Source organism: Marmota flaviventris, chromosome X (genome assembly GCF_047511675.1).
Source record: "Marmota flaviventris isolate mMarFla1 chromosome X, mMarFla1.hap1, whole genome shotgun sequence".
NCBI lineage: Eukaryota > Metazoa > Chordata > Mammalia > Rodentia > Sciuridae > Marmota > Marmota flaviventris.
The window spans coordinates 15,970,778-15,982,114 of record NC_092518.1 but is presented as its reverse complement, the minus strand read 5'-3'; the positions used below and the strand labels follow the sequence as shown (position 1 = coordinate 15,982,114).

General features: G+C 34.9%; 1 protein-coding gene across 1 annotated transcript in view; it reads right to left on the bottom strand.

Annotated features, from left to right (window-relative positions):
* Window positions 1-7,927: 7,927 nt before the first annotated feature.
* Mbtps2 (membrane bound transcription factor peptidase, site 2) overlaps window positions 7,928-11,337 on the bottom strand; it is a 45,212-nt gene continuing 41,802 nt past the window's right edge. The window contains exon 11 of the mRNA XM_027927250.2: window positions 7,928-11,044. Coding sequence (XP_027783051.1) covers window positions 10,822-11,044 — 223 coding nt within the window. The 3' untranslated portion in view covers window positions 7,928-10,821. The remainder of the gene's footprint in view (window positions 11,045-11,337) is intronic.

Sequence of the window (11,337 nt, the reverse complement as noted above, 5' to 3'; positions counted from 1 at the left end):
ATACGCACAAGGTTCATATTGTAAAATATGGTAAGTTAAGCCTGATGTGACGGCATGAACCTGCAATCTCAATGACTCAGAAGGCAAAATTGTAGCATTGCAAATTTGAGGCCAGGCTGGGCAATTTAGTGGGCCTATCTCAAAATAAAAAAGGGCTGGGTGGCCTCAGTGGTAGGGTGGCCCTAAGTTCAATTCCTAGTTACACACACACATACTCTCACACACACCACGCCACTTAATTAACTTCTTTTAAACTGATGATTTACTATAAATAGGAAAAATTATTAAACTTTTATAAGAAAATATAAATTCATGGTATCTTCATTATAACTTATTTTTGAAATTTAAATTATGATGGTAAAAATTAATAAATGTATTTGAACAAGTGAACAAGGAATTCAGCACTCTGTACTTCATCATTATATAACTAAAACACACGAAGATACTTTTAAAAATCAGGATATCTGTTCTAAAGACAGATTTTTTTCAACCTTTAAAAACTAGTCTTAAATAACCCTCAGAGGAATTAAAAGTTTTGAAATTTATGAAGCAAAAATATTTCAAATTAAGAAGTTGATGAAAACAGTATCTTTCAGTAATGACATATGTTAAGTATAATCTTCAGATTACTTATCTGTATTATTTAGGAATGAGAAACATTATTTCTATAAAAATAAAAACACTTTAATGAAAAAAATACATGAGCCATATACTTACTTTATTGTATTACTGGATTGAGAAAGTAAAATAATAAATAGTTGCCTCCTATACAAATAAGAATTATTTTTCAAACAATAGATAATTTCACTAATTATATTTATTCTCTCCAAAGAAAAAGATTCACACTTTTCCTTAGTTGGTATGAAATATCTTTGAAGATTACCATCTCCTTGGGAGGACTTGTTAATCATTTGGGGAAAACAAATATAAGGCTACATCCCTATTTTGCACCAACATTAAAATATATTATATGTGGGTTAAAGAGTTAAATGTTTGAAACAAATCATGTTTGTGAATATTTATAAATCTTGGGGTGGGTAAGGCTTTCAAAATGTATCATCAAAGGTGGAAGACATAGGCAAGAAATGGCATATCAGGGTATATAAAACATAAAGATAGCATTACACTTAAAGTTATAATATATTCACATGACAAATCAAATGGTACAGTTGAGTGTATGAGAAAAGCGGTAAGAAAATAGTCACTTCTATGAAAAATGTGCAAAGAATGTGGATAAACAAAAAAGTCCCATAATAGCCAATTGACACATTTTAAAATGTTCAACATTTTTCCTAATCAAAGAAGTACAAATTAAAGTATGAGGTCATTTTTGCATACCCAATTAACAGATAAAAATTCAAATGTAACAAGGCTATATATATATATATATATATATATATATATATATATATATATATAACTTTATTCCTACTTTAAAATAGAAATGCTCCCTCTAGAACTTTCCTAAGATTTTTCTGGAATTATATATAATCATAAATATGGAAAAAGACTTAAAAGATTTAATTGTAAGGATATTCCTAGTGACTTTACTTATAAATGTTTAAAAACTGGAAAGAATAGGAATTGATTAAATTATAGCATATTTTGCATAGTGATATTATATGATCATTGAAATAACATTGGAATATTAATAACATGGAAAAATGATTGTAATAATACATTGTCAAGTTTAAGCAGCAGTTTACTGGTTCATATATAATATAATCCTATTTTTTCAATAAATCACTATTTTCATTAACTTGTTTTCTATAATACACTTGGTACTTCTTTTCTAGCAAGAAAGAAATTTTCCTATAAAGGCCACTCAAATTGCATTCTTTTTGGGGGGGAAGAGGAGTGCTGGAGATTGAACCCAGGGCTTTGTGCATGCAAGGCAAGCACTCTACCAACTGAGCTATATCCCCAGCCCTCAATTGCATTCTTTTTAAAATTCCAATTGTATTCTCTCCAAACAAACCCCTGATTACCTATATCTTTTTCCTAGAAATTTCCATGAATGATAAGGGGAGAAGTAAACATTCTATAAATTGCATAGTACTACCTACATTTTAGACTTCTGGTGATACGTAAAGCCTAGGGAAAAAAAAATTAGAAGCCATTAAGGAATGGAATCAAAGGGGTCAAAAGGTAAGAAAAGAATCCTCTGAAAAAAGTATGACAGAGACTATAAGAGAAATTAAAATAGAGCCGGACACTGTGGTGCATGCCTATAATCCCAGTGGTTTAGGAGGCTGAGATAGGATAATCATGAGTTAAAAGCCAGCCTCAGCAACTTAGCAAGGTGCTTAGCACTTCAGCGAGACCCTGTATCTAATAAAGTATAAAAAAGGACTGCAGATGTGGCTCAGTGTTTAAGTACCCCTAGGTTCAATCCTCAGTACCAGGAAAAAAAAAAAGGAGTTAAAATAGGGTCTAAAAGTTTGAAGTTTATAAACACTCTAAAAATGTGAGTCTGGATTCATGACAAGCAACAAAGTAACAATTGTTCCAGTAAAATATGGGCAAAAGATGTAGATAAACAATCTACAAAAGGACAGACCTTTTTTTTCCAAAGTTTAATCTCTTTCTAATCAAAAAAAAAAAAAAAGAAAATTTAAGTGAACACATAAAAAGAGCTTAGTTTGCAATACAATACCCCAAATCATGCACAGAGCAGAGGGTTTTGTGCTATCTGATTTGGTGGCCTCAAAGGATCAAGCTATCCTACTCCTTGGTCTATATCCAAAGCACTTAAAATCAGCATGCTACAGTGATGCAGCCACCTCAATGTTTATAGCAGCTCAATTCACAATAGTTAAACTGTGGAACCAACCTAGATGCCCTTCAATAGATAATTAGATAAACAAACTGTGGTATATATACACAATGAAATATTACTCAGCCATAAAGAAGAATGAAATTATGGCATTTACAGGTAAATGGACTGAGCTAGAGAACATCATGCTAAGTGAATTAAGCCAATTCCAAAAACCAAAGGCCAAATGTTTACTCTGATAAGTGGATACTGATCCATAATGGGGGTGGGGGGCAAGGGAAGAATGGAGGAACTTTGGATTGAGCAGAAAGAAGAGAGGAGAGGGGAGGAAGTGTGTGTGTGCAGGGGAGATGGTGGGATGAAGCAGACATTATTATCCTATGTACGGGTATGACTGCATGAATGGTGTGACTCTACATCATATACAACCAGAAAAATGAAAAGTTATGCTCCATTTGTGTAAAAATAAAATTAATTAATAAAAAAGGGATATCCTGCCCAAATTCTCTCCAATAATTATTTGCTGCAGTGTCTCCTTCTGTTAAGCTATTGTTTTCATAAAACCAGATTTAAATATTAGTTATGTTACCATCAATGAACATTCCCTTGAACACAGGTTATTTTTTGACCAGTTTCTTTTTCTTTCTTTCTTTCTTTTTCTGGTACCAGGGATTGAACTCAGGGGCACTCAACCACTGAGTCACATCCCCAACTCTATTTTGTATTTTATTTAGAGTCAGGGTCTCACTGAGTTGCTTATCGCCTTGCTTTTGCTGAGGCTGGCTCTGAACTTGCAATCCTTCTGCCTCAGCCTCCAGAGCTGCTAGGACTATAGGCATGAGCCACGGCACCTGGCTTATTTTGACCAGTTTCAATAAGCAAAATCCTTAACCAATAGCTTAAATATTGTGATTTTTGGTCCATTTTGATCAGGGGAAGAAATACTTAAAAGGACCAAGGCCAGCTGGATGCAGTGGTACAAGCCTATAATTCCAGCTACTTGGGGTGCTGAGGAAGAAGAATTGCAAATTTGAGACTAACCTGGATAACTTGATAAGACCCTGTCTCAAAATTAAAAAAAAATAAAAAAATAAAAAGATCTGGTGATGCAGTGCAATGGTAGAATGATTGCATAGCATGTATAAGGCTCTAACCCAGCACCACAAAAAAGTGGGTGGGGTAGGGTGGGCAAGGCCTGGAAGATACTCTGGAAAACCAGAACCAGTCTGAAAGCACTGGAAATCTCGAAGGCATACCAAAATAAGGCAGCACCTAACACTAATGAGGACTGAACTATCAGGACAAAGCATATCATAATTCTGTATTCTGAAAATAAGTCATTTAAGTATATAACACTTGAGTATGCTAGGTACCATATTAAGAACTTTAAATTTTTATTCAATAATCTTATAATGAAAAATACTATTATGTCTATTTTAAGTATAGTTAAGTCTACATAGAAAAATAAGTCTGGGTTCCTTACTTTATACCATATCTTTTAGGAGTTAAAGATCTCCTTGTGCAGGGCCGGGGGGTGGCTTAGCGGTAGAGCGCTCACCTGGCATGTGCGAGGCCCTGGGTTCGATCCTCAGTATCACATATAAATAAATAAAATAAATGTATTGTGTCAAACTACAACTAAAAAATAAATATTAAAGGGGGTTGGGGGGTTATGGCTCAGCGGTAGAGCACTCACCTGGCACGTGCAAGGCCCTGGGTTCAATCCTCAGCACCACATAAAAATAAATAAATAAATAAATAAATAAATAAATAAATAAAGTTATTTAAAAAAATCTCCTTGTGAAAGTACAACTCTAAAATAGAGAAGAAAATGTAGAATATTATTATGACTTTGGGACAGGATAGGGCTTTTTAAATAAGATGCACAAAACACAAATAATAAACCAAGAAATTAATAAATTTGACTGTATCAAACTAAAGATCCTACTCAACAAAGGACCTCATAAATAAAATTAACAGATGTATAATAGCCTGTGAAAAATCCTTTGCAACATTTTTTTTCCCTGCTACTGAGGATCAAACCCAGGGAATCTGTTCAAGCTAGGCAAGTGCTCCACCACTAAGCTAAATTGCAGCCCTTTTCTATAAACTTTGAGGCAGGGTCTGGGTAAGTTGCCCAGGCTGGCCTCAAACTTGTGACACTCCTGCATCAGCCTGCTGAATAGATCTGCAACATCTTAAATGGGCAAGAGATTGATATCTGGAACATGGGTTCTTTTGTGGATTTATAAAATATAACAAATATTTTAGGCTTTGTGGGCTATACAGTCTCTGCTGCAATTGCTCAACTCAGCCATTGTAGAAAAAAAGCAGTCAGACAATATGTAAATGAATGAATGTGGCTGTGTTCCAATAAAATTTTATTTACAAAAATCCATAGTAATCAGGATTTGGCTTACAAGCTGTAGTCTGTTGACCAATGATTTAGAATACATAAGGAATTCCTATGAATCAATAAGAGAAATTAGGACACCCAGTGGAAAGCTGGGCAATGGATAGCAATGAGCAACTGGCAGAATGAAAAATCGAAATGGACAAATAAGTATATGGGTGTGCAACTTTAAGAATAATCTAGGAAGCCAGGCACAGTGTTGCACACCTGTAATCCCAGCAGCTGGGAAGGGAGGCAGAGGCAGGAAGATAGCAAATGCAAAGCCAACCTCAGCAAAATCGAGGTGCTAAGCAACTCACCGAGACCCTGCTCTAAATAAAAAATAGGGCTGGGGATTTGGCTCAGTGTTTGGGTGCCCCTGAGTTCAATCCCTGGTACCTGCCCCGCCATGAAAAAGGAATAATCTAAGAAACATAAATTGCTTAGAATTGTCAATTTATATCCAATAGATTTGTCAAAACCTGGAAGTCATATAATTTAGTAGGAGATAAGGGTATAGGAAAACATAGAAACCTCATGCTTTGTCCCTAAAAATGTCAATTATAAAAAAGCCATTATAGAGTACAATCTGGCAGTGCTAAAAAAATTGTTTCCACACTGCAATAAAGGGGAGCACTTTGATAAAGGGTAGCAGGCAGACTTATAGCATCACACATACATTGTTGTAACTAAAGAAAATATACACAATCTTCTTCTAATTTCACTACAGATGGACCAAAGTACCATCATAGATAACAGTAATATATAGATCAGCTGCTATAAATTACTTTACATCAATAGGTTTTAGAAGGGTGAAAATCTTAATATTCTTGCAATTTAAACCTTTTATAGTATAGCATTTCATATCTTTAAGAGGAGAGCTGGCTTTATGATAGCTGATTAATGGAATGCAAAATCCACTTGAATTTAAGATAAAGTGAGACTTCAGTTTTATACTGTGGAGGGTCAATTACAGAATTATATTCTTAGATCCTTCTGGGTTTTCCCTCTATTACAATGTAACACATCAATAGAAAAGTTTGAGAAGTATTCAGTTAATAAGACAGGACAATTATTGATTATCTGTTAATAGCTAAATAAACTTATTAAGGATTCCCCCCTTTAGTGGGAAATTGAAATATACAATATTATTAATTGTTTTGTAATTAGAATTACAACTTCCTTTAGACATTTTTCTCTACCTCCACTCTGAGTGTAACCTATTGTAGCACTAGATTCCGAAATAGTTTTTCCTTTCATTGAATTCATCTGACATGGCCTGATAAAATATACAATGGATTATTCAAATTAGTGTTTCCTAAATAGTAAGAGGAGTTCGGAAGTGTACTGATTAAAAAGGCTTTTCTCAAAGAAAGTATATGCGCATACTTTGCCTTTACTTCAACTTTATTCTGGCGCTAAAAACCACCCCAGGTTAATATAGTTGTGAAATAATTGAATGTAATTGTTTTCCTCCCAGTCTTATCACAGGTACAAGTATTCAGTTAGACTAAAATAAAGTATATAGTCAGGTTTTTGTTTCGGTGACCAAAATAGTTGAAAAGAATAACTTAAAGGAGAAAACAAAATTTAGCTCACAGTTCCAGAAGTTCAGTTCATGGTTGGTCAGTTCCATTGCTGTGGAAGATGAGACAGAGCATCATGGTTGAAGGGTGTGGTGAAGGAAAGCTGCTCAGCTCACAGTAGCCACAAAGCAGAGAAAGAAGAAAAGAGGAGCCAGGGGAAAACAATATAATCCCTATGGGCATGCCCCTAGCAACCCACCTCCTTCAGCCATGCCCCACCTACCTACAGTTACCACCCAGTTAGTTTATTCAAACTAGGGGGTCACAGCTCTCACAATCTAATCATTACAACTCTGAAGATTCTTTCATTAACGTAAGTTTTGGGGGAGATATCTCATATCCAAACCATAACACACATGTATGCTTTTGTTTGATAAGACACTAAAAGAAAAATGATTCTACATTGAATCACACACTTTCAAATGGGTGGATTTTATAGTATTTATCTTAATAAAGATGTTTTTGTTTATATTTTTTAGTTGCTGATAGATCTTTATTTTTTTAATACTTGGTGCTGAGAATCGAACCCAGTGCCTCACAAATACCAGGCACGTTCGCTACAGCCCCAGCCCCTCAATAAAGGTGTTTTTAAAAAAGTGGTTTAGCTAATCAGTCACTTAGTCTTGTGGCTCTTAACTGTAGTGTAACATGATCAGAGGTGAGGAGTGAATGAGGATAGCTAATCAGGAACTGGGCTAAATTCCCAGCTGAGAGAACACCACACACACACACACACACACACACACACACACACAGGGAGAGGGGAGGAAGGCAGGGATGGGGGAAGGTTGGCCCTAGGAACAAGGGAGGAAGCAGGGGGGCAAAAGGTCAAGAAGAAACCAAATGTTACAGTTAAAATGCTTTTTTTCAGGAATTCCCCAAAACACAGATGAACTTACAGGAGAATTCTGTCCACACTAAGGAAACATGATAGTCCTTTTTCTTCATCCATAAACCAGCCATTTCCAAGATAATAGTGAACACAGGAATCTTGTTTAAAAGATTTCTTTTCAAGGCCTGCAACAACTTTTATATGAATAAAAACTGAAGGCTGCTTTTAGATCAGGAATTTTTAAATGATTAAGATCTTACTCTATGTAAGCAGAACAATTTTGACAGAACAGAGTACATTTTTTTAAAAAAGACAACACATAGATTATGACAAACATAAAATGCTGATAAACATTTATTTTTTTATTGCTAAACACCAAACACTGGCAATTATGATACCTTCAAGTTAAAGCTTAAGAATGAATTACAGCACGGTCAAAAGATCTACAGAAAAAAAAAATACCTGTGTACCATCAGTATGTGGACATTCAATAAATACCATAGGACAAAATGATGGCTGAAAATCACATAACCATGAAGCACACATTTACAATTTGCTATTAGAACAGACAAAGACCTAGCAGAGTTATTATATTATTAAAAGGTCAGGTTTAACTGCGTGTCTTTTCAAACTGAGATGCTGAAAAAAATATATACATTCTCTACAGAGTGTAGGTGATTAAAAAAAAACTTTCAAAAATGTAAACAACGCAGAGTAGGAACACTGAGAATAAAAATTTAACTGTTGAACAAAGTGACAACACAGAACACTTTCTTCAAATCCTCAAAATAATTAATTTTTTCTAATCACTTTACAGAAACCAAAATGAATTCTTTCCAGAAAGATGATAATATGCCAGGGACATAAAGAGCTTCCAAGGTTTTTTTCTTTTTTTATGTTAACATATATTTACAGTAAATATTCAATAATACTTTACAGCTTAAATAGAAACATGCTTTTCTAATCCATAAATAACACTAATCACCATCCATCCAACCACATTAATTAAGTACTTATGATGTCTCATGCACTGTGCCAGGGATGCAAAGCTGAATATGACATAGTCCTTGATCTAGAAGAGCCCATAGTCAAGCTAAAAAAACAACACATAACATTTCCTTTTTTATACAATGAGGCCATTTCTATACAAACAGTACTGATCTGCTCAATTTCTTATGACAGTGTTTCCAAATCCTAACCCTATGGATCAACAGAGCAAGGTATTTAAAAGCTAAAATAATATAAGGTTGCGTTTTTGTTTTTATCCAGAAAAAGAAGCTAATGGATAGGATTTCCTGTATTAAATTTTTTTCTTGGGCTGGGGTATAGCTCGGTGGCAGAACGCTTGCCTAGCATGCATGAGGCCCTGGATTCAATCCCCAGCACCACACACACATAATTTTTTCCCTAAATTTTTAAAAAATTGACTTGCACACATACATTTTCATTAGTAAACTGCTTAATTCAAATGTAAACAAGTTAATTACATAAGTATTTCATGAGCATTCTCTAAGGTCTACTACCAAAACAGGTTTAAGCATTACTAGGCTAATACATTTTGGTCCAGAATGACTGTTCTACCTAAGAGTAGAACAAATGCCATGTTTTCTGGGATAACCAATAATTTGCATGGTTTTAGTACTGGGGTATTGACTGATGACCCAAGTCATTAATAAAAGATTAAAATTATTCAAAATATAATTTCTGTTTAAGAAGCAAGGTAAAATTCTAATACAATCTAAAAAGTTTCTTAAAAATGATTTAAAAGTTTTAGTGCTGAAAGAGCAACTAATGATCTGACAAAGGTAATCCATAGAGTACCTCACTTAGTGAAGAAGTTGGATACATGGCTATTAATAAGTTATTGCCTTTTATCACTTCTTGAGTGTATGAGAGAAGTGTATATTTTTCATCAAAGAACCAGCATGCTCATAACACTTCAAAGACCAACTGCTTCACGATGGCCTGTTGACTTCCCAAACTTCCCAGTGCTGCATCTTCATTCCATAAGACCTTAAACCAGGTATGGCTCTTTCAGATTCAAGAGTCTGTTCCTAGGCTCTGGCAAATCCAAATTTGTCCCCTTTCACATGCAGCCATTCTCAATATACTACCAAGTCTTCTATGGACCCGCAGAGGTAGCTTAGGGGAGATAGAAAGCAAGGACTAGGTGTTTAACTACCCAACACAGAGAAACATGGGAGCCGCTGGTGAGGACAGAGTATGGCTCAGGGTTTAAAGTTGTTGCTTTTTAAAGATAGGCCCCAGATGGCCTTGGTAGCACAAGAGAAAATGTCTACCCTGGAAGAGCTCTAAGCTTCAAACCTCTATAAGAGAATGGTAACCAGGTCTACTGAAGATCCTGGGTTCGTCTTGTGATCTGTCAGAGGACCCAGTTGACTTCTGAGGTTTGGTCCTAACTGCCTCAGCTCACAAGCTGCTGGTGTGAGACACTTCATGCAGCTGGCTCTGAATATCAAAGGTTAGTGCTTCTTCATGATGTGGAGATACATCATCAATGAATATAATGCTTGTGGGACAAAGCCATCTCATATCATTGGCCCTGTTTCCGATTTTGGTTTTATTTGCTATCATTTGACAAAGATTTTCCCTTTCATGTAAGCAAATTCTTTTTTTAGAAGTTTATTAATTTAATTAAAATCAGACTTCTCACAGTTTTCAAAGTACAAAATAATACACCAATAAACTATAAAATACTTTTCAAGAAAAATGACAAGTGATGTAGACCAACAACACATTCACCCTTCCACTTGGCCAAAGTCTGGTCTTCCTTAAATCTAGATTAATGGTGCTTTTAAGTTTTTCCTAATTACTTCCACCTGATTCTGTTCTCCTTTATACTATTTCAAGACAGTATGTGGTCACACAAAATTATATTAAAAGAATGAATTTTCACTTGTTTAAAAATTGTTCCACAAGCATGTGAAATGCATACATTCAGTCTTTAAAACTAGAATGTAACCAACAATAAAAAATTAAAAAAAAATAAAATAAAACTAGAATGTAGTTAGGGATTTATGCCTTTCATTTCTTTTGCTCATCCTCTACCACTAGTTTGGGTACTCTGGATACAGGAGGAGCATAAAGATGTAGGCCAAAATGTAATTTTAAGGAAACACTTTACATTTCATACCAAGTAATGATTTCAATGGCAATGGACATTACCACGTAGATGTATATTGTAACTCAGAGACTTGTCAGATGAATGCAAATATTACCGTGCTGTAACCATCCAGAGTCCTAGCGTCACATTGGCAGCCAAAAGTACACTGCCACCAAGTAGGATGATAAATCCTACCAGATCTTTGACATCGTTGTCTCCAATCACTGAAGTAAGGGTGGCATCCAGGAAAGAGTTTAAAATCCACTGACCATCCAAAGCAAAGCAGGGCACTGCATTAACAATAGCCAGTGCTCCGGAGAGGGAAATCAGATACCTGAGTTAAAATCAGTTAAGGAGCCAGCTGTGAGCTGAGTAGAAACCACCTTTCTGAGAGTCACAAGAAGATACTGTTCTGGGACTGAATTTGAGATTATGAAGGATTTCTCTACTTTTTATTTTTTAACATCTCTGCCATTATATCTATTATTTAAAACAAAAGAGTTTATATTATTTTGAAGTTCAGAAATCTTGACAAGAAAAATAAGGCAAACCACTTATAGACAAACCAATTTATAATGAACTCCTAGAAAGATTAAGCTTCTCTAATCCTTTAATGACACCATGGAA